This window comes from Phacochoerus africanus, chromosome 11, assembly GCF_016906955.1.
Source record: "Phacochoerus africanus isolate WHEZ1 chromosome 11, ROS_Pafr_v1, whole genome shotgun sequence".
Lineage (NCBI taxonomy): Eukaryota > Metazoa > Chordata > Mammalia > Artiodactyla > Suidae > Phacochoerus > Phacochoerus africanus.
In genome coordinates this window covers 120,952,427-120,977,496 of record NC_062554.1, presented here as the reverse complement: position 1 = coordinate 120,977,496, position 25,070 = coordinate 120,952,427, and the positions used below count along the sequence as shown (strand labels likewise).

The following is a 25,070-nucleotide window of genomic DNA, read 5'->3' as shown; positions in this document are numbered from 1 at the left end:
GAATGACTGGATACTAACCTATCTGTTTCGGCTCTGGTCCTCAGTTGTTTGTTGAAGTCTGGAGTGTGTTGCCGCTGGTGGTCATATAGTGCTGCTAAGGGAGCTCCTGAAGCAGTGATGGCATCTGAGATATGAGTTCGAGTCAACTCTGCCATCTAATATGAACACACACACAGCAAAACAGATGTAAAAAGGTAACATCACAGAAGAACTGAGGGCAAGCAGAGTGTCTTGGAAAGATCACTAGACTGAGAGCAAGCAAATTCTGCCATGGTAGGTAAAATATTCTAAGTCATTTAGACTCTTTAAGTTTCAACAACCTCCTTATAAAAACAGCTAGATCACATGATTTCTAAGGTTTTACCCAGATATAACAATCTGTAAGTTACTAGACAGAAAACTTCCAAGCCCTGTAAGAAGCCATAGTAAATCAAATACTAAATCTTTCTTTAAGAATCAATTCAAATAGAACTTTCTATCTAAAGTGACCAACCATGTGACCTACATTTTCCCTACTCTTAGCGACTATTGCTACATATTATTCCTTTGATATTTATTCAGTTAAATCCAAGTGATTTATTCAATCACTTTGACCAACTGAAATGTCTTTGAAATTCTGAAACTTTCTTGAGAAAAGAGATTATACCTCAGACTTATTTGCACAATCCCATAGTAGCCATCATAGAGCAGGCTCATGGCTTTTTATTAACAGAATCATTTTGCAAACAGTCCTGAACAGTAAATGCTAAAATAAACTGAAATTATAGATTATGATATCCTATAGAGAGACAGCAGTAAAACTACTTCTGGCTTTATCCTTGGCATAGTAAAAAGAAAAAAATTATTTTTACTCTGGGTAACAATGAAATGGCTTCATACAAAACAAATTCCTGGCTCCCTGGGACTAAGATTGGGGACCGACTGCAAAGGGACATGAGGGAACTTTTTAAGGGTGCTAGGAATACTCTTTTTTTCCTCTTCTTCTTTTTGGCTATGCCTATGGCATGCAGAAGTTCCAGGGCTAGTGATTGAACCTGCACCACAGCAGCAACCTGAGCCACAGCAGTGACAGTGCTAGATACTTAATCTGCTGAGCCACCAGGAAACTCCTCTATTTTCTGATTATGGTGGTTTACAGGGATAGACAGATATGATAAAGAAATATATATAGGTGCCTATCTATATATTTGTCAAAATTCATAATACTTTATACTTAAAATGGATACACTTTATTGTTTGTAAATTACTCATCAATAAAATCAATATATTTTTTAAAAGCTTACTCAGGGGTAGAAATACAGTATTCCTCTGTATCTTTTTTATTGCCCCTATATCATTCACATGGACAACACACTTCAATAAATGATGCCTCCTGGGAGTTCCCGTCATGGCTCAGTGGTTAACAAACCCAACTAGCATCCATGAGGATGCAGGTACAATCCCTGACCTCGCTCAGTGGGTTAAGGATCTGGCATTGCCGTGAGCTGTAGCGTAGGCTGCAGACGCAGCTCGGATCTGATGTTGCCGTGGCTGTGGCACAGGCCAGCAGCTACAGCTCCAATTTGACCCCTAGCCTGGGAATTTCCATATGCTCGGGTGCAGTCCTAAAAAAGACAAAAGATAGATAAATAGATAGATAGATAGACAGACAGACAGACAGAAAGACATACATACATACATAAATAGTGCCTCTTATTTCAATAGAGGCACTATTTCAATACCAAAAGTATGCATTTGGTAGATGTTGGAAACCAATTACTGCTAAGACCAAAGGTACTCAGATTGACAAAAAGATCTAAAAAGAAAAGAGTTCTTGGTGGCTCTCACCTCAGAGATTTGGCGTGCTGCATCTGTAGTGAGGCGAGCAGTCTCTGTTTGTTGTGCGGCTATTTTACAGGTTGCTTCCTGCAGGACTTCAGTTATATCCCGCTGTGATTTAACCACCTGCTGTAATGATTCTGCATGGACCTGTTAAAAGCGAGGGGGGGACAGTGAAAAGAAAACTTATGTCTCAATATCTTCCTACCCAAATTAGTTCTAAATTGTAAATTTGTTTCATGGATCAAAAGCCTTGTTTAAAAAAAAAAATGTGACTACCATCTGGATTTCATGTCTTAAAATTCAGAGTTTGAAATCTGGAGTCTTAAAATCACTGCTGGAGTTTAAGTCTTTACTGTTTACAAGTTTCTGTGTCTGCAGACAAGTAACTATCACTGACGTCAGTTTCTACTTCTCTAAATTGGGGATACATAGTCTTGGATTGAAGGAATTAACAGTTAAAATGGCCACACTACCCAAAGCAATCCACAGATTTAATGTGATCCCTATCAAATTACCCATGACATTTTTCACAGCACTAGAAGGAACAATCCTAGAATTTATATAAAACCAAAAAAGACACAGAATTGCCAAAGCAATCCTGAGGAAAAAGAACGAAGCAGGAGGCATAACCTACCAGACTTCAGAAAATAATACAAAGCTACAGCAATCAACACCATAGTACTGGCACAAAAACCAACATACAGATCAATGGAACAGAATAGAAGAGAAATAAACTCACACATCTACAGGCAATTAATCTTCAGAAAAGGAAGCAAGAACATACAATGGGGGAATTCCCGTCGTGGCGCAGTGGTTAACGAATCTGACTAGGAACCATGAGGTTGTGGGTTCGGTCCCTGCCCTTGCTCAGGGGATTAACGATCCGGCGTCGCCGTGAGCTGTGGTGTAGGTTGCAGACGCGGCTCGGATCCTGCGTGCTGTGGCTCTGGCGTAGGCTGGCAGCTACAGTTCCGATTCAACCCCTAGCCTGGGAACCTCCATATGCCGTGGGAGCGGCCCGAGAAATGGCAAAAAAAAAAAAAAAAAAAAAAAAGAACATACAATGGGAAGAAGACAGTCTCTTTAACAAACGGTGGTGGAAAAGTTGGACAGCCACAGGCAAATCAATGAAGTCAGAACACACCATCACACCACACACAAAAATAAACTTAAAATAGCTTAAAGACTTAAATTAAATGTAAGACATGACACCATAAAACTCCTAGAAGAGAACATAGGCAAAACATTCTCTGACATCAACCATACAAATATTTTCTTAGGTCAGTCTCCCAAGACAATGGAAATAAAACAAAAAATAAACAAATGGGACCTAGTCAAACTTATAAGCTTTTGCACAGCAAAGAAAACCGTAAACACAAAAGGAAAAGACAATCCACAGACTGGAAGAAAATATTTGCAAATGATGCAACTGACAACAGCTTAATTTCCAAAATATACAAACAGCTCATACAACTCAGTAACAACAACAACAAAAAAAACCCAAACAACCCAATCAAAAAATGGGCATTTCTTCAAAGAAGACATAGAGATGGCCAATAGGCACATGAAAAGATGCTCAACATCACTAATTATTAGAGAAAGGTCAATCAAAATTATAATGAGGTACCACCTCACACCAGTTAGAATAGCCATCATTAAAAGGTCTATAAATAACAAATACTAGGGAGGGTGTGGAGAAAAGGGAACCCCCCCCTACACTATTGGTGGACTGTAAACTGGTACAGTGACTATAGAAAATAGTATGGAAGTTCCTCCAAAAAACTAAAAATAGAGTTTCCACATGTTCCTGCAATCCCACTCTTGGGCATATATCCACAGAAAACTATAATTCAAAAAGATACATGCACCTCTATGTTCACAGCAGCACTACTGACAATAGCCAGGACATGAAAACAACCTAAATGTCCATTGATAGATGAATGGATTAAGAAGACATGGTATCTATTAATCTATCTAGAGATAGACATATACCCAATGGAATACTACTCAGCCAGTAAAAAGAATGAAATAATGCCATTTGCAGCAACATGGATGGACCTAGAAATTTTCATACTAAGTGAAATAAGTCAGAAAGAGAAAGACAAATATCATATGATACCACTTATATGTAGAATCTAAAACATGACACTAATGGAGTTCCTGTTGCGGCTCAGTAGTCTCCGTAGGGATGCAGGTTCAATCCTCGGCCTCACTCAGTGGGATAAGGATCTGGTGTTGCCTAAAGCTGCAACACAGATCAAACATGCGGCCTGGATCCCGTGTTGCTGTGGCTGTGGCATAGGTTGGCAGCTGCAGCTCTGATTCAACCTCTAGCCTGGGAACTTTCAGATGCCATAGGTGCAGCTGTAAAAAAAAAAGAAAGAAAAAGAAAAAAAGCAATAAAATATGACACAAATATATCTATGAACCAGAATCACACTCACAGATAAATACAAAAATACACACAAACACAAACAGGTTTATGGTTGCCAGAGGGACAGAGGGTGAGGGAGGGAAGGATTGGGAGTTTGGGATTAGTAGACGATATTACATTTAGTATGGATAATCAACAAGGTCCTACTGTATAGCACAAGGAACTATATTCAACATCCTTAAATAAACCATAATGGAAAATAATATGAAAAAGAATATATATAAAAGCAGAACTGAATCACTTTGCTATGTGGCAGAAACTAACACAATACCATAAATCGACCATACTTTAAAAAATTCAATAAATAAATAAAGGGTAAGTCTTCAGTACTTAATTTCAGGGGTTGCTACAAGAATCAAAATGACATGAAATTAAATCATACATACTAAAATACTATTATTTACATGTTTCCTTTTTACTACTACATTATGAAAAGAATATTGAAGTGATTTCAAGGATAGAAATTTTGCAAAATAAGTTACCTGAGCTGCTTTGCTTCGAGTTTCTTCTAACTGCCTCTGACATTCCAGGGCCTCTTGTTCAGCCTTCAATTTCAAAAGGGCCAAGTCTCTTTCATGGCGTTGCTGCTGTGCCTTCAAAATAAAGAAATGATCAACCATTAATTCTAAAATACTAAACTATTTCAGCACAGTGACTATATTAAATGGAATATTATTTTCATAACACAAATCCTTTGAAGCAACAAAGTAGAGCCTAAAGGAAAGATAGTAAATGACACAGACATCAATCATTCATCATTTATCTAAATACTTAGTGACCATCTACTGTGTGTCAAATAACGTAGTAATATAAAAAATTTTCAAGGTATACATGACTAAGAACTGATACCAAAAACTGGTTTAAAAATAAAAGCTATGTGGTGGGATTGTAAATTGGTGCAACCACTGTGGAAAACAGTATGGAGATTCCTCAGAAAACTCAAAATAGAACTACCCTTTGATCCATCAATCCCACTCCTGGGCATCTATCCAGAGAAAACCACAACTCGCAAAGACACCTGTACTTCAATTGCAGCGCTCTTCGCAATAGCCAAGACATGGAAACAACCTAAATGTCCATCAACAGAGGAGTGGATCAAGAAGATGTGGTACATATACACAATAGAATATTACTCAGCCATTAAAAAGAACGAAATACCAGCATTTTTTGCAACATGGATGGACCTAGAAATTATCATACTAAGTGAAGTCAGCCATTCAATGTGACACCAACATCAAATGCTTTCACTGACGTGGAATTTGAAAAAAGGATAGACTGAACTTCTTGGAAGATGCTGACTCACAGACATTGAAAAACTTATGGTCTCCAGAGGAGATAGTTTGGGGGGTGGGGGGATGTGCTTGGGTTATGGGATGGAAATCCTGTGAAAATGGATTGTTATGATCATTATATAACTACAGATGTGATAAATGCATTTGAATAATAAAAAAATAAATAATAAATAAATAAAAATAAAAAAGTAAAAGCTATGAAAAATAAATAAATAAATAAAAGCTATGGTACCTATCTCTTCGGAAGAGATTTTAAAAAAAAATCCCACATGTAAAAATGCTTCACTCCTCACAATTTTATAATTCCTTTATTCTAAAGGTGAAGGAGCAGGTTTATAAAAATGTTGCCCCCAGAAAGTCTCCCTTCTAACAGGACTCATTCTAACAATTATTCCATATAATGCTATCTAATTTTATATATTTTCATTTCTTCTGCAAGAGCGCTAAATAATACAGGTTCTCTAGGTGGTAAGGCCATATATATAGTGATACACTGCCCTGACCATATTTGGAAACCTAGAATTATAATGTATTGCCAAAATGGTAGATTAATCTCAGTGGTTCTTCAGATTTCAAGTAAGGATGGCAAATGCAGTTGAGCCATTTCCTCAATTCACTGATTTTTTTTTTTTTTTGTCTTTTTGCCATTTTCTTGGGCCGCTCCCGCGGCATATGGAGGTTCCCAGGCTAGGGGGTCTAATCCGAGATGTAGCCACCGGCCTACCTCAGAGCCACAGCAACGTGGGATCCCAGCTGTGTCTGCAACCTACACCACAGCTCACGGCAACACCGGATCCTTAACCCACTGAGCAAGGCCAGGGATCGAACCCACAACCTCATGGTTCCTAGTTGGATTCGTTAACCACTGAGCCACGATGGGAACTCCAATTCAGTGATTTTTTAACAAAGGTGGTATCAGCCCTTCTAACCACTCTCCACTAGTGAGCATTTGAAAATGTCTAGAATTTTTGCTGTCACAATGAATGGATAGTATTATTGTTATTTATTGAGAGGAGAGTAGGAAGGCTGAACAATTCCACACAAAAAACTATCTATAGGTATTTTAAGAGGAAAAACTAGAAAATGAAATTGAAAAATATATACATAACTTGTTGTCAAAAGATATATATATATATATTTTGTCTTTTGGGGGCCACACCCATGGCATATGAAAGCTCCCAGGCTAGGGACTGAGTTGGAGCTGTAGCTGCCAGCCTACATCACAGCCACAGCAATTCCAGATCTGTGCCACATCTGCAACCTACACCATAGCTCACAGCAACACTGGATCCTTAACCCACGGAGTGAGGCCTGAGATTGAAACTTCATCCTCGTGGACAGCAGTCAGGTTCATTACTGCTGAGCCATCATGTGAGTTCCAAGACAGAATATATAAGAATAACTTTTAACATATGTTAAGTCCTCCACACTGAAAACTACACTGCTGAGAGAAACACTTAAAAACCTAAACAAATAGAAAAAGACTATTATCTTCATATTTAGCAGATGCAATATTGTTAAGATGGGAATTCTCCCAAAACTGATCTATGGATTCAATGCCATACAAATAAAAATCTCACTAGGGACAAAAAAAAAAAAAAAAAAAAGGGAGTTCCCGTCGTGGCACAGTGGTTAACAAATCCCACTAGGAACCAGGAAGTTGCGGGTTCAATCCCTGGCCTTGCTCAGTGGGTTAAGGATCCGGTATTGCCATGAGCTGTGGTTTGAGTCACAGATGCGGCTTGGATCCCGCGTTGCTGTGGCTCTGGCGTAGGCCAGTGGCTGCAGCTCTGATTTGATCCCTAGCCTGGGAACCTCCATATGCCACGGGAGCAGCCCCAGAAATGGCAAAAAAAGACAAAAAAAAAATCTCACTAGGCTTTTAAATTTTTTTGTAGAAAAAGACTGATTCTAAAAGTTATGTAGAAATTCAGAAACGCAGAAAAGACAAAACCATCCTGAGAAAGAACAAAGTTACCCCCTGATTTCAAGACTCACTATTACAAAGCTATAGTCAAAGAGCATGGTACCAGCATTGAGGACAGACAAATAGGTCAACGGAAAAGAACAGAGTGCAGAAACAAACCAACACATAAATGACTATTTAATTGTTGATAAAGATGCCAAAGTAATTTAAGAAGATGGTGCTACAACAACTGGATATCCATATGGGGGGAAAGAATGAACTTTGACCCCCTTCATCACAACCATAATTAACTTGAAATGGTTCACACAGTTAAATAAAATCTTCTGTTCTTCAAAGACAGTGTTTTAAAAATGAAAAGGCAAGCCAACAATGGAAAACAATATTTGTGATATATCTGAAAAGGACTGTTTCTAGACTATGTAAAGAACTCCTACAACTCAATAATTAAAAGACAAACATCTCAATTAGGAAATAGGCAAAAGATCTGAACAGATGTTCATAAAAGATGACATAAGGCTGGTTGATTAATATACCGAAACATCAATCTCAGCGGTCAGAAATGCAAATGAGGAGTTCCCGTCGTCGCGCAGTGGTTAACGAATCCGACTAGGAACCATGAGGTTGCGGGTTTGGTCCCTGCTCTTGCTCAGTGGGTTAACGACCCGGCGTTGCCGTGAGCTGTGGTGTAGGTTGCAGACGCGGCTCGGGGCTCGGATCCTGCGTTGCTGTGGCTCTGGCGTAGGCCGGTGGCTACAGCTCCGATTCAACCCCTAGCCTGGGAACCTCCATATGCCGCGGGAGCGGCCCAAGAAATAGCAACAACAACAACAATAACAACAACAACAAAAAAAAAAGAAATGCAAATGAAAACCACAGTGAGATACTACTTCACCCTCACTTAGAATGAGTAGAATACAAAATGATAGCAAAGATAGAAAACAACCAGAACTCTCATATACTGCTGATAGTTATAAGGTGTTAAAACTATCTTGGAAAACAGTATGTCAGTTTCTAATAAAGTTAAACATATACTTAACCCAAGCAATTACATTCTTGGGTATCTAAGCAAGAAAAGTATGTGCTGTAGACAGAGAACTGCAAAAAATGTTCAGAGTAGGCATACTTATAATAGACAGAAACTGGAAATTTAAAAAATGTATACCAACAGGAGATGCATAAATAAACTGTGATATAGTCATCAATGGAATGTTACTCAGGAAAAAAATCCAAAAGCAACACCATGGATGCAACAACACAGATGAATCTTAAAAATATTATGCTGCATAAAATAAGCCAAATACAACAGGGTCCAAAGTAATACTTCTATTTGATGAATTAATAGAACTGGCAAAAATAAACTATGGTGATATGAATCAGAATACTAATTGCCTCTGGCGGGTGTAACTGAAAGGGGCCTGGGGTAATAGCAGTGTTCTATATTTTGGTTAGGGTGGTTGTTACATGCTCAAAACTCATCAAACTGTACACTTAAAATCTTTGTATTTTATTATATGTAAATACTACTTCAACAACAACAAAAAGATACCAGTAGCACTGCCACTAGGAACACTGGATTTTTGTTAGCTAAGGAAAAATCCATGTTATCATGGCATTACCAAAGTAGGATCTCAGATAAGGGAAGCTGGACTCTCTGGAGAGAGCTGTTACTATATTTTGCTTAGAGCTGGATGTGATTAGGCTCTTCCCTCTAAGGTTGGTTCTAGGAGTTTAAACCTACAGCTTTGGTGGATAGCGCCCAATAAAATAAAACAAAAAACAAACAACAACAACAAAAAACTAAGATCTCAGAAACTTTTTTAGTACAAGTAAAGCATTAAAAAAAAACTAATTAAGGGAGTTCCCATTGTGGCGCAGCAGAAACGAATACAACTAGTGTTGCTGCGTGTTCAATCCCTGGCCTTGCTCAGGGGGTTAAGGATCCAGCATTGCCATGAGCTGAGGTGTAGGTTTCAGACGCAGCTCAGATCCTGTGTTGTTGAGGTTGTGACCGGCAGCTGTAGCTCTGATATGACCCCTAGCCTGGGAACTTCCATATGCCACACCTCTGGCTCTAAAAACCAAAAAACAAAACAAAAAAACTAATTTAAAAAAAAAACAACAGGAGGTCCTGTCATGGCGCAGTGGTTAACAAATCCACAAATCCGACTAGGAACCATGACGTTGTGTGTTCGATCCCTGGCCTTGCTCAGTGGGTTAAGGATCCAGCATTGCTGTGAGCTGTGGTGTATCACAGACACGGCTAGGATCTGGCATTGCTTTGGCTCTGGCATAGGCCAGCAGCAACAGCTCCGATTCGACCCCTAGCCTGGGACACTCCATACGCCACAGGTGCAGCCCTAAAACAACAAAAATACAAAACAAAACAAAACAAAACTACAATGAGGTATCACCTCTTACCAGTCAGAATGGCCATCATCAAAAAGTCTACAAACATATATGCTAGAGAAGGTAGACAGAAAAGGGAACCTTCCTATCCTATAGGTGGGAATGAAAATTGGTTCCATTGTTCTTCATAGAGAAAAGTATGGTGGTTCCTCAAAAGTATTAAATTTAGAATTACCATATGCTCCAATAATCTCACACCTGGGCATACACCCAGAGAAAACTATAGCTGAAGGACACATGCACCCTATGTTCATTGCAGTGCTATTTACAATAGCCATGACAATGAAAGCAACCTAAATGTCCATCAACAGAGTAATGGATCAAGAAGATGTGGTACATATATACAATGGAACATTACTCAACCATAAAAAAGAGTGAAATAATGCCATTTGCTGCAACATGGACAGACCTAGAGATTATTGCACTAAGTGAAATAAATCAGACAAAGACAAGTACCATATGGTATCACTTATATGCAGAATGTAATTTTAAAAAATGACACAAAAGAACTTATTTACAAAACAGAAACAGATTCAAAGATTTTGAAATCAAACTTACGGTTACCAAAGGGGAAATGTCAGAGGGGGGGATAAATTAGGAGTTTGGGATTAACATACACATACTACTATATATAAAACAATTAAGTAATATGGACCTTCTGTATATTTCAGGGAAATCTACTGAATACTCTGTAATAACCTATATGGGGAAAGAATCTGAAAAAGAATGGATATCTGTACATGTATAACTTATTTACTTTGCTATACACCTGAAACTAATACTGTAAACCAACTATACTCCAAACACTTTTTAAAAATTACTTTTATAGACAGAAAAAAATTTTAATTAAAGAAAGAAAAAAACAACCCTCAGAGTTCCTGTTGTGGCTCAGTGGTAACAAACCTGACTAGCATCCATGAGGATGTGGGTTCGATCCCTGGCCCCGCTCAGTGGGTTAAGGATCTGACATTTCTGTGAGCTGCAGCATAGGTTGCAGACATCGATCAGATCTGGTGTTGCTGAAGCTATGGCACAGGCCTGCAGCTATAGCTCCAAATAGACCCCTAGCCTGAGAACTTTCATATGCTTTTTTAGGTGCAGCCCTAAAAAAGGAAAAAAAAAAAAACATCTTAAAAAATTAAAAAATAAAAACTCAATCATCTCTAACTTGTCACAAAAAGAGAAAATATTTGACAAACTGATTTTCTCACTGTCATAAAAAAAAAGGTAGAGAACATGGAAAATGAGCTATTTGCAAGAGAATGACTTTATTATTGTTCAGCTGCCAAATACTGCATGGTTAATTATCTTTTTAGTGTATGATAGTTTTTCTCAGGGTTATTTATAGATACTGTATGGCAGACTTTTTTTCTACTTGGAAGGTTAAATAAAGTTTTGTGTGTTGTTTTTTTTTTTTTCCTTTTTAAACTCATCATTAAGACTACCTTAAATAGCAAAGAAAAGAGAAAAAATTCAGAAACCTAAAGAAGAAAACTCCAGGGAGTTCCTGTCGTGCTGTGGCTCAGTGATGATGAACCCAAGTAGTATCCACAAGGATGCAGGTCCAATCCCTGGCCTCGCTCAGCAGGTTAAGGATCTGGCATTGCCGTGAGCTGTGGTATAGGTTGCAGATGCTGCTCAGATCCTGCATTGCTATGGCTGTGGTATAGGCCAGTGGCTACAGCTCTGATTCGACCCCTGACCTGGGAACTTCCATATGCCGCAGGTGCGGCCCTACAAAGACAAAAAAAAAGAAGAAAATTCCACAAATACCTTTATGATTTGAGCCAGAGACACACTCTCCTGCTGGGCAAGTGAAATGCCTCTAACTCTTTCTACATCTGAGAGCTGGCGCACTGACTCCTCAATGGCACTCAAATAATTCAGTTCTGCTGCCATACGATGCTGGAGGCCAGCAGGGGAAAAACGCTTGGGACCTGGAAGGCATACAATTGTCAAATATGAAAGTTCACATGAAATTACATCTCAACTTCTAAAATGCGTTTCTCATTTTAAGGTCAAAACACCACTTTCCTTTGTAGGAAAGACAGTGACTTATGAGTACAATGTATTTAATAGTACTTCTTTTGTGTGTATATGCACTTGCATACATGCATGTATACAGACACATATATGCCTATAAACATTCAGAAGTACATATATGGGTCACATATTTCAGGTGTCTTTTGACTAATACTAGCAAGATGGGAAAAATCACCACTCTTGAATCTCTTGTGCTTTTCAACATTTATTTTCTTGCACGATTTTTGTTTAACACTTCAAAAAGTAATTGCATTCACTCGAAATAACATTTCCGCATGGTTTAAGACAAGGAAAAGAAATTTTCAGAAAAAAATTAGTATCTTACTTTTTAAATTACAGCTGCATGGATCTACTTGCCTGGTGTTGAAGTCATTTCTGCTGCAGTTCTGCTGGCAGCAGGGTTCACATCAGCAAAAGTTGCATTAGGCTTAAATCCTGTTATAGGTGGAGTCATTATTACTGTAGATTTAGATCTTTCTAATGAAGTTCCTGGAAGGTCAAACTGCAACAATTTCTGAGAACTTGGAGACAGGGGAGAAGTTGGAGTTTTCTGAGATCTTCCCTTGTCTGATGAGACGCTAGAAGTTTTGTTTCATAAAGACATTAGGGAAAGGAAAACTACTTCAAGAACTATCCAAACAATAAGAGCAGCGTGCATTACTTTATTAACATTAGCTTTAAAAAGCTGTGATTTGGGCATTATTCACTTAACAGAGTTGCTATGCTGAGTGAACAACTGTGAGTACTTCTCTTATTGCTAGATTTACAGTGAGGAACAAGCTAGGGACAAACTCTACCGAAAATAACATGGTAAGAAGTCTCTTGATTAAACTGGCAAGTCACTCTTCTTTACTATGCATAATTATCATGAATCACTGTCCTATCAGGCAATATCCTCTAAAATACTTAGACCTCATAAAGCAATAAAATCACAACCATATTAAAAAAAGTAAGGTCAAGCCTATTTTATAAAAAAAAAAATCTTAAAACATGCCTCTCAAAAGAATAAAACCATTTTGTGTTAAAAATTAGTAAATGACAAGAACTACTCTTCTTATTTCTCTTAACCTAAGAGTCACAGCAAAAAATTTTCATACTAACAATCTCTAGGTACTTTATAAATGTTCATTTGTTTCTATCCACTTTTTAATGCTATAGTTCTTTTCTGAACTTTCAAAGTACCACCCTCTCACAGCAGTTTGATTAGAACCACTCAAAGCATTTAATTCAACACAAGGCACATGTCTAGCCCCTCTTTGAAAAATTAAGCTCATTAAAGGCATTGTATCTCATAACAAGAAGCATATTAAACATTTATTGACTAAATTACTCAGATACTTTATAAAGCACATTAGCACATTTCTAATATACTAAAACAAACTTACTTTAACTTTAATAAAACTATGAGATAGCTTTAAAGGTAAACATTTCCTGGAGTTCCCGTCATGGCTGAGTGATTAACGAATCCGAGTAGGAACCATGAGGTTGCAGATTCCATCCCTGGCCTTCCTCAGTGGGTTAAGGATCCAGGATTGCCATGAGCTGTGGTATAGGTCACAGACTTGGCTCGGATCCCATGTTGCTGTGGCTGTGGTGTAGGCTGGTAGCTGTAGTTCCAATCAGACCCCTAGCCTGGGAACCTCCATATGTTGCGGATAGGGGAAAAAAAAAAGTAAACATTTCCCTTATACAAGCATTTAAATATTTGAATAAAAGCAGTCTTGAGAGGCACTCATTTGTTTACAGAGACCTTTAATTTTCTACTGATGGTTTAGAGAAATACTATCTTTAACAATCTGAGGAGTTCCCATTGTGGCACGGTGGAAACGAATCCGACTAGTATCTATGAGGACACAAGTTCGATCCCTGGCCTTGCTCAGTGCGTCGGGGATCTGGTGTTGTCTTGAGCTGTGGTATAGGCTACAAATGCGGCTCAGATCCCACATTGCTGTGGCTGTGGTGTAAGCTGGCCAATTTGACCCCTAGCCTGGTAACTTCCATATGCTGCAGGTGCAGCCCTTAAAAAAAAAAACAACAAAAAACTGACACTTTCCTTTATGGAATATAAAAGGAATCATTATTACTTCTGTCTCCTATTAGATTTCCATGGAAGAATCACAACACAAGACCAAAACAAAGTACTCTGCCAATCTCACCATACAGTTTTACAAGATGAATTTATATTTGTTCTTCAGAGAAGACTCATCTAGACCAGTATTTCCAATGACATTAATAAGTTTTCCAAAAAATAAAAAGAAAACAAGAGAAAAGAACATAGAGACTGAGAGTCTCTGTAGCCACATAAGTTAAGAAAAAATTGGTTAAATAATTTTTTTAAAACCTGGATTGTTTTGTATTAAAGCCTCAAATTGTTTTATCTATAGTGACTCTCCACGGGTGAAAAAGTGAGGGTCTAGACTATAACATGAGGCACTTAATTTACTAATTTGGCTATGGATTCTTTTTTTGAAATGTTTAACTTTGTAGATTTTGCCAATTAAATCATCAGAGCATCTCTTGAGGAGTAAAGTCTTCTGAATTACAAAATCATTGACAAAGAAATTAAAATTCAATTTTAAATATAGCAATGATAGTATTAATGATACAACATTATTTGCAACATGAAAGCATTAAAAATGATTATCTGTATGTGACACTGTACTAGAAAAAACCCAGTTTTAAAAGAAAAAAAAGTATTTCCGGAAAGACAAAACCAGTGCGACAGATAAAAACTCACGTGGACAGAGTAGGAACTATACACACAATAGTTATTTGTAAGCAAGAGGCTAAGCGCACAATATATTATTTTTAAAAGTAGTAAAAAAAAAAAAGAGAGTATACAAACTCCATAATCAATAAAAGAGTAAGACTTTAAAATCTGCTTGAAGTCATCCAATAAGTTGAGCCGGAGAGAAAGTTCAGAGATGCAAATAAACAATGCTACCAAAACAACACTAAGTGGTTGTGTTGAAAGAGCAAGAGAATATAGCTGAAAAGAAAAATGTATAAACAAAGGAAATTAGTCTTTGGTAGCCTATATGCAAATAAAGTTAAGTTCTTAGTGGTCATCTATGGAGTAACTGTGAGCTCCCAGAGTACCCTAAGGAGAGTAGTTGCTTGGTCAAAGGTCTGAGTCAAGAAATCAACTGCGGCAATAGCATTTAGAATGGAAAGGTGGGTGTGCTAGAGGCAGAGGTTGTAAGAGATGGCTGTATTCTAAAATAAAGACTAGAGCTTTGAAAAAAAATATAGAAAATACAGAAATTTATTAAGTGAATTCTCTAAATATCAATGATATTATAACTTTAATTAAATATGAATGACAATATAAAATATACATTATTTTACCTCAAAGAATGCCCAGAAAGATCCTCCAAAGTGCTATCAGTGTCAAGAGTCTGCTCATAATCTTTAACAGAAAGTTTGTTACTGGTCCCAGATTTCTTTCCTTGATGAGAGCCACGTTCTGAACCAGAGGGTACTTTTTCTTCATCAAGTGAGTTCTGAACATTTCCAGTGAGTGAATCTAGCCCTGTAAAGTAAATTTCTTACAAAACTGATTCCCAACATTAGAAACTATGAGAGATCACTGATATTTAAATTTCAATAAAATAACAAAAAGTATACACCAGAATACTTTAAAATGGACTTTTTAAAAAATTCATTTTTCCTATCTAAGATAAGCTGTTCACTCTGTTTCCATTTAAGGAAAGTGAAGTTTCCTTCATGAATATCTCCCACTTCCTATTAAAACACTGTTCTCAGATCTAATGGCTAAAGAAAAAAAAGTCCCTTTGTGGTGCAGCAGGTTAAGGATCCAATGTTGCAACTGCAGCTGCTCAGGTTGCTACTATGGCATGGGTTCGATCGTGGCCCAGAAATTTTCACATGACATGGAGGGGACCAAAGGGAAAAAAAGGATGTTCAACAAGAATGAAGTACTACTCTATCCCTATAAAAAGATTAATTGAAAAGAAGTTTTTCAACGGATTAAAACACAGGAGAGAAAAATGGTATCAGCTGCCAAGTGAACTAGACAATCCTTTAGAAAACTCTATGGTAAGAACCATGCAGCCAGATTCATAAGACTGTTCATATTCTCTGACTCAGAAGAGTCTTACTTAAAGGGGTATGTTAAGGAGATTACTGAAACAAACAAAATAAAAATTACGCATAAGTCAATACATAACTTTACAATACAAAAATTTCAAGCTACATTTCTAACAACAGAATTGTCTAAATTACATAGATAACAGTAATGTGAATATTTAAATAAAACTTTGTGATTTAAAATGCACTTTATATTATCTTATTGCTCCCATGAAGTGGGTACTGTATGCTTCATATACCAATGAGGTAACTAGAGATCTCAGAGGCTAAATAACTTAAGGAAGCAGATTCAGTAACAGAAATATGACGCACACCCAGGCCTCATTACTCTAAGTCTAGGGCACTGTTCACATTGATGATATGTTTCAATAGCAGCATGGAAAAACATTTGCTATGTTTAAAAAAAGGGTAGAAAAAAGATTTGTGAAGACATTTTAATGGCAGTTTTAAATGTAGATATATGGTTAAAGATCAAAAGAAAATAGAAAAAAAAAAAAAAAACCCAAGTATTTGGCACATCCATGTTCAAAGCAGCATTATTCACAATAGCCAAAAGGCAGAAGCAACTCAAGTGTCCTTTAATAATGAATGCATGAACAAAACATGATATACACATACAAGGAAATATTATTCAGCCTTAAAAAGGAAAGATATTTCAGAGTTCCTGCTGTGGCACAACAGGATTAGTGGCTTCTGCATCGCCAGGACGAAGGTTTGATCCCCGGACTGGTACAGTGGGTTAAAGGATCCAGTGCTGCCAAACCTGTGGAGTAGGTTGCAACTGCAGCTCAGATCTGATCCCTGGCCCGGGAGCTCCACATGCCACTGAATGGTACACTTAAAAATTGTTAAAAATGGCAAATACTACTTATTTTTACCACATAAAAAATAAAATTTTAAGGAGTTCCCTGGTGGTCTAGTGGTTAGGACTCAGTGATTTCACTGCTGCAGCCCAGTTTCAATCCCTGGTCTGGGAGCTAAGATCCCACATCAAGCCACTGCTCACCATATAGTCAAAAAAATTTTTTAAATAATTTTTTAAATAAAAATTTAAATTGCTCTATTATGCCATAGTAATAATAATTAGGTAACAATTTTTCATTAAAATTTGGTTAAAAAAAGAAAAAATAAGGGAGTTCTCTTGTGGCATAGTACGTTAAAGATCCAGCACTGTCACTGCAGTGGCTTGGACTGCTATTGCATGGGTTCAATCCCTGACCCAGGAACGTCAGCATGCCGTGTGTGTGGCAAAAACAAAATCCCAAAAGACCCTTTATTCATTTAATATATTTTTCTTTGAAAATTCATATTTAAAAATTGTTCTTGGCTTCAAACAACTAGAAATTGTAGACAATACAAGGAATGTTCTATGCAAGAAACATCTAAACTCTAATCAAAGGATCCGTATGCAAAGAAAATGTTTACTCTTAATTCAAAAGACTGCCAAATGAAAGTATATTTTCATGTTTTTAAATTAAATTATAATAATTTAATTTTCTTATGATTACCACTTTAATCTACCAACTATATTCAACTATATTCGGAGAGTTGAGTGAGCATGCAGACACTCTTTTTTACCACCAGATGGAGCATATACAACAAAATGTACACATTTGAGAACTTGGGAATGAAGTATTAAATTTAAGCTGCCACTGTGGAAAGCAAAATATACAGATTTTCTTTTTTAAGGCATTGTGAGAGGGGATCAAGGAAACTGAAAGCCACAAAATATCACCTATATCTCATTTAATCACATTTTAGATTATAATTTTTAAAACCTATACCAAATCACATTATTTATACATATCATGATATCTTCAGTTGTACAGTATATTATAGTAGATGGTAAACTTGATTTATGAGTTAGAATATAGAATTGCTAAAAAAAAAAAAAGAAAAGAAAAAAGAAAAAAAGGAGTTCCCATCGTGGTGCAGTGGTTAACGAATCCGACTAGGAACCATGAGGTTGTGGGTTCGATCCCTGGCCTTGCTCAGTGGGTTAAGGATCCGGCGTTGCTGTGAGCTGTGGTGTAGGTCGCAGAAGTGGCTCGGATCCCACGTTGCTATGGCTCTGGCGTAGGCTGGCAGCTATAACTCCGATCAGACCCCTAGCCTGGGAACCTCCATATGCCATGGGAGCGGCCCAAGAAATGGCAAAGACAAAAAAAAAAAAGAAAGTATATAGAATTGCTAATAACTGGTTAATCACCTTAGGTGAGATACTAACATGACAAAATACAACAACCCCCAAATAAAAGAACTAAGCAAGTTAATAAGCACTTCCCAAAATGTGTTCTGCAGTATTCTAATGTTGTAACATGCTGACTGAAGAAATGATTCTGTGGTCAAATAAATGTGAAAAATACTTGATACTACAGCCTCATCCTCCATCTAAAATAAATAATGCATACTTGCATATTAAAATTGTTTATGAATCCTGTGAGAAAAAAGTCTGTTTTACTCTAAAAGTATTTCCCAAGTTTATGGAAACATGGAGCTCTTTTATCCTCAGAATACCTATGAAACAGCCTACTGTGCTGAATCAGTATTTCATAAGAAATGATACACTTTGGGTAGTGTTGATGAAATGGTATCTAACGTTCCTGCTGAAGACTTTCAGAACACTTAGAATCTGCAACAGAGTTATACTAGGTTAATGATTAAAAAACAACTTCTCCTAGCACTCTTACATTGGAAGTATACAGTTTAAATTAGCAATAGCTTTCTGAAGAGCTATTTGACAAAATACATCCAAATTTTAAGCATGGCATACCCATTCTCCCATTATCTCACTTCTAGGATTTTTTCCTAAAGGAAAAAAAACCAGATTAATGCATAAAGATGCATTTGTAAGGATACTCAATGCAGCAGTATTTATATTACAAAAACAGAACCTAAATATCCAGCAATGGGGAACTGGCTAAATAAATTTCAATATGTTCAAATAACAGAACACTAGGTAGGTACAACAGGTAATCTATATTCACTAACAGAAAGGTATCTGCAACCCACTGACAGAACAAAACTGTGATCTCATACATGTAACATTTTCTATTTACATATGTCTACCAATCATCTGGAAGGATTCTTACTAAAAATGTTAACATTTCACACTCATAAGGATATCTAAGACTTTAAAAAAAAAAAGCCAAAAAAAACAGGAAAAAACAAGTGTTCGCATAAATGTGGAGAAAATGGAACTCCTGCACATTACACGTGAGAATGTATTATGTTACAGTAGCCATGGAAAACTGTATGGTAGTTCCTCAAAAAAAAATATAGAAATGCCTTTTGATCCAGCAAGTCTATAACTGGGTATAAATATAAAGAACTGAAAGTAGTAACTCAAACAGTATTTGTACAGCAATGTTATGTCCACATTATTCACAACAGCCGAAGAGGTAAAAAAAAAAACCCAAGATGTCCATCAACTGATGAATGAATACACCAAATGTGGTATATACATATAGTGGAATATTATTCATCCTTAAAAACAAAAGACATTCTGACACATTCTATAAAAAACATGGATGTAAAGACATTATGCCAAATGAAAAAAGCCAGACACAAAAGGATGAATTTTGGATGATGTCACTTATATGAAGTATCTAGAGTAGTCAAATTCATAGAGACAGAAAGAAAACACCGGTTAGCAGGGACTGGGGGAAGGGAGGAAGAGGGAATTACTGTTAAATGGGTTCAGAGTTTCACCATGGGATGGCGAAAAAGTTCTGGAGTTGGGTAATGATGATGGTTGTGCAACTCTAGGACAGTACATTTGAAAACAGGTAAAATGATCTGTTATTTTATGTTCAGTATATTTTACCACAATAAAATAAAATCTAAAAAATGTTAATATTGGTTATCTCTAGATGGAAGGAATTTAGGTGATTTAAAATTTTTAAATAGGTTTTCTATATTTATAGATTCCTGCTCCTTCTCTCTCTCTCTCTCTTTTTTAAACTCAATGAGCAATTTTTACTGTTAGAAAAAATAATTTTGGAAGCAAAATCATTCCGTAGGCACCATCCTGTGAGGCTAAGAGGCCCTTGCCTAATCAGTATATCTTGTCATCTTAAGGTATACAGAACAAATTATAACCAAGAGTAGAAGGGGACTGAAAGGTATACTCAAGCACTCAAAAATAAGAGTGCCAAAGGGCCAGCTACTGTGCCAAGTACTGAGATGTACACATTACATATGTCAGCTTCAAAATTATCATATGAAGCTTCTATTAGTAACTTTATTTTATAGATAAGGAAATTTTAGTATTACATTTAATGACACTCAGAAATGTACACAATATAAAGTTTAAAAAGTACTTGCAAAACAGTATGATGCCACTTGTTGTTTTTGGCCCTGCCTATTGCATGTAGAAGTTCCCAAGCCAGGGCTGAACCCATGCCACAGCTATAACCAGAAACACAGCAGTGACAATACCAGATCCTTAATCCACTGAGCCAGGAGGGAACTCCTCACTTCCGTTTTTTAAATAAGGATGTATGTGGGAATATGCATGGTTTTATGTATATACTGGAGAAACGGGCACCAAAAATATTAATTGTAGTTATCTCTGAGCAGAAGAATCAATAGGGATTTATATTTCTTGTTTGATTATCTATAACCCTTAATTTTTTATCATTATTAATGTATTCCTTTTGTATTGAGCAAAAGATTTATGTTATACATCAAAAGATATTGTGATGATAAATATGAAAGCCTATTAAATTATTATCATAAAGAAATTCATCTAACTTATGGAACCAAATCATAACTTTAGATCACTACCACAAAAATCACTGGTTAGAAAAAAAAAAAATGTAGAATTCCACTTACATTCCATCTTTTCCTTTTTTCCTTTCTTTCCTTTAGAAGAAGATGAACGAGATGATGCAGAAGACTGGGCCCCTGATGAGTGCTGGGAGGTAACATCCACAGAGGAAAGATCACAGGCAGACTTTCTGCTAGAATGGTCCTCCTGAATACCTAAACTGTTACTACCAACACTGTCAAAAAACAAGGAATAGTGATTAAAGAAAGAAATAAAAAGTGTCCAATCAGAGCTAAATACACAGATATTCTAAAATATAATTAGACACAAGGAGAAAACTATTGTCAAAGATGCTTTCCACTTCTTTTCCTACAACCATAAGCCTGGATTATTCCCTATGGCTCAATTTATTACTGAGAAAAGTCTCCGGCAGTTTTTCTATTGTTGTTTTTTTGTTGTTGTTGTTTTTTTGTCTTTTGTCTTTTTAGGGCCACACCTGCGGCATATGGAGGTTCCCAGGCCAGGGGTCTAATCAGAGCTACAACTGCGGGCCTACGCCACAGCCACATGGGATCCGAGCCGTGTCTGCGACCTACATCATAGCTCATGACAACACCAGATCCTTAACCCACTGAGCGAGGCCAGGGATCGAACCCGAAACCTCATGGTTCCTAGTCGGATTCGTTTCCTCTGCACCACGACGGGAACTCTGTCTCCAGCAGTTTTTCACTAAAGTGGAACTAGTAAAAATGGGTAACTCAAGACTCATAAGAGAAAAAAGTATAATGCTGGATACTGAAAAATGTGGCCTCAATTTCTATTCAAATTTATAATTTGATATATTATAAAATTTTTTTTTATTTTTTAGGACCATATATATTCAGCATATAAAGTTCCTAGGCTAGGGGTCAAATCGGAACTGCAGCTGCTGGCCTACCACAACCACAGGATGTGAGCCATGTCTGCAACCTACACCATAGCTCACAGCAATGCTGGATCCTTAAACCACTGAGAAAGGCCAGGGATCGAAGCTGCATCCTCATGGATACTAGCTGGGTTTGCTTCCACTAAGCCACAACAGGAACTCTCTATTTTCCTTCTGATACTCTTACGGAGAACAATAATTTAATATGCTCTACTTCAATCTAGAAATAAAGTGTAATAAATCATATTGATTGGTGTACTAAATGTCATAATTAAATCCTTGCAAGTTTTGATTTAAAAATTAACCTTTTCAAAAAAATAAATAAATAAAACAGGAGTTCCCTCTGTGGCTCAGTGGTTAATGAACCCGACTAGGATCCTGGGTTCAATCCCTGCCTCACTCAGTGGGTTAAGGATCTGGCTTTGCCATGAGCTGTGGTGTAGGTCATAGACGTGGCTCAGTTCTGGTGTTGCTGTAGCTGTGGCAGTGGTGTAGGCCAGTGGCTACAGCTCTGATTTGACCCCTAGCCTGGGAACCGCCATATACTGTGGGTGCAGGCCTAAAAAGCAAAAAAAAAAAAAAAAAAAAAACTTTTTTTAGCTCAAAATTTATACTTCTCCCACTATAATTTTAATACTTATTTTCATTAATCCAACTAGATATAACTAATTTTTAAAAGAATATCCAATAAGTTTATATGCATTACAATTTATAATTTGTGAAGAAAATTATATTCTATATGAGTAGCTACAGTTTTCTTAATTAATTTTTTCTTTTTTGGTCACCCCTCAGCACATGGAGTTCCTGGGCCAGGGATGAGATCCAAGCTGCAATTGTGACCTATGATGTAGCTGCAGCAATGCCTGATCCTTAATCCATGGTGCTGGGCCAGGGATTGAACCTGTGTCCCAACACTCCAGAGATGCTGCTGACCCATTTCGCCGCAGCAGCAACTCCAACTGCATGTGTTTTTTTTTTTTTTTTTTCTTTTTCTTTTCACAGCTGCATCTGTACCACATGGAAGTTCCTGGGCTAGGGGTTAAATCCGAGCTGCAGCTGCCTGCTGATGCCAGAGCCACAGCGATGCTGGATCCCTAACCTACTGAGCAAGGCCAGGGATCAAATCTGCATTCTCAGAGACACTACATCGAGTGTTTAACCCACTGAGCCACACAGGAACTCCCAGATTATTATCTTTTTTTGGCTTTTTGTCTTTTTAGGGCCACACCCTCGGCATATGGAGGTTCCCAGGCTAGGGGTCTAATCAGAGCTGTAGCCGCTGGCCTACACCACAGCCACAGCCACGCCAGATCCGAGCCGCACCTACACCACAGCTAACCCACTGAGCAAGGCCAAAGATCGAACCCGCAACCTCATGGTTCCTAGTTGGATTCATTTCTGCTGCACCATGATAGTAACTCCCAGATTATTTTATATGGTAACAAAATTTAGGAAATTCTCTCTAGCAAAGTCTAATTCACTATGTGATCCTGCATAAGAAATGACTTTAGTACTTTAGTTTTCTCTCTGAAGTAGAAATAGTAACAATATTTATCATATCAGGATATTATAAGAACGAGTTAATACCGGTAAAGCCCACTCAGTCCTCTCAGTGCCTTGTACATTAAGTGTTCAATAAATATTAACATTATAACACTGTTGTTTTTCAAAGATTTGCACAATTTTATATATTATCCCAATTATAAAAAAAATTTACTGACTACTTAGGATCATGGAGTCAAGGATCTATTAGTTATCTTCAAATCTATCACAGAAAACCACTGCTTAATCATCTCAAGTTAATATACCATGGGATAGTTTTCCCAATACTAACCTTTACTAGGGATTAACAGATTGATTTTACAACCTATATTTTACTTATTATGTGCCAGGCCCTTTGTATTTCAGTGAATATTTAACAGATAAGGAAAATGAGGTGCAAGGAAATTAACCAATATGCCCAAGACAAATAGCTATAATCAGGAGAGGCAGTATTTAAATCACAGTCTCAATCTAGAGCCCATGCTCTTAATAACCATTATGCTACGCAGCCTCTACATTATCTTTAAACCACCAAAACTTGACATATTCAGAACATAGTTCTGACTTGTACATTTTCCTCACTCTTCGGATTTTACTCCATATTGTTAACATCTTACTTGGGTTCAAGAGCTGACTTTTTTTCTGTCAAAGTCCCACTCCCTGCAGAGGAGACAAAATCATCTTCATATGAAACGCTGCTTAGAGGGGTTGTGATGGTGTTCAAAGGCCGCGATACTGATGTTCCTCTTTCCAACCTGTCTTCAAATCCTGTCAAAAGTAACAATTGAAATGTGTTTTAAAACAAAATTTTTTTAACACTACAAGCAAAGCATTCTACAACACTGTGATTAGCAACACGGATTTAGGTAAATTTTAGCTTGCTTTTATTAGTGCTTCTTTTCAAGTTATCGCTATGTGTAACAACACATTTTTGTTTTTGTTTTTCTTTGTAGGGCTGCACCTGAGGCATATGGAAGTTCTCAGGATAGGGGGCCCATTGGAGCTAAAGCTGTCAGCCTACACCACAGCCACAACACCACCAGATCAGAGCCACATCTGCAACCTACGCCGAAGCTTGCAGCAACGCTGGATCCTTAACCCACTGAGCAAGGTCAAGGATTGAACTCACATCCTCACAGACACTGTGTCAGGTAATTAACCCCCTGAGCCACAATGGAAATGCCTTTATCTAACAATACACTTTTAACATTTTATTAGAGAAAGTTTCAAACATACATGACAGTAGAGAGAATCATATAATGAAATCAATGCATTGCATCACTCAGCTTTAACAATTATCAATAAATGATCAATCTAGATTCAGTTAAACTTCCTGTTCTCTCCACCTGTAACTCCCCCAAAGATTACTCTGAAGCAAATCCAAGATAATTTATCATTTCAATTCTAAATATTTCGGTGTACTATAGTATTTTAATGAAAATGTAACAGAGGATTTAGGAACAAATCCAATTTTCTTATAAAAAACAATTGAGGGTGTTGATTTAAAAGCACTTCGCTTTCATCAAAAGAACTTTAATATCCAAAGAACTTTAAAATTACCACCTATAGAAGTAAGTATTAAACAAAAGAGATCAATATCACATACAGGTCTGGACAAGATCATAATGAAGTGGCTAAATATGAACTCTAGAAAAATGTAATTTACACGCAATTAAGCATAAGATGAACAGATGAAATTCATTTGTCAGATAAACTGTTCACTATGTAGAATGGAAATTAAAAAACCACAGTATCCACAGCTGACTTAGTGCTCAATCTCTCTCCAACCTGGGAATTCT

At 37.1% G+C, this 25,070-nt stretch overlaps 1 protein-coding gene across 4 annotated transcripts in view; it reads right to left on the bottom strand.

Annotated features, from left to right (window-relative positions):
- Positions 1 to 25,070, bottom strand: part of CEP350 (centrosomal protein 350) — a 156,549-nt gene that overhangs the window by 84,291 nt on the left and 47,188 nt on the right. For all 4 annotated transcript variants that reach the window (XM_047751751.1, XM_047751753.1, XM_047751752.1 and 1 more), the window contains 8 exons: positions 23,889 to 24,039; positions 20,870 to 21,039; positions 15,272 to 15,455; positions 12,281 to 12,501; positions 11,654 to 11,817; positions 4,738 to 4,848; positions 1,828 to 1,968; positions 19 to 155 (listed from right to left, as the gene is read on the bottom strand). In XM_047751751.1, coding sequence (XP_047607707.1) covers positions 19 to 155; positions 1,828 to 1,968; positions 4,738 to 4,848; positions 11,654 to 11,817; positions 12,281 to 12,501; positions 15,272 to 15,455; positions 20,870 to 21,039; positions 23,889 to 24,039 — 1,279 coding nt within the window. The remainder of the gene's footprint in view (positions 1 to 18; positions 156 to 1,827; positions 1,969 to 4,737; positions 4,849 to 11,653; positions 11,818 to 12,280; positions 12,502 to 15,271; positions 15,456 to 20,869; positions 21,040 to 23,888; positions 24,040 to 25,070) is intronic.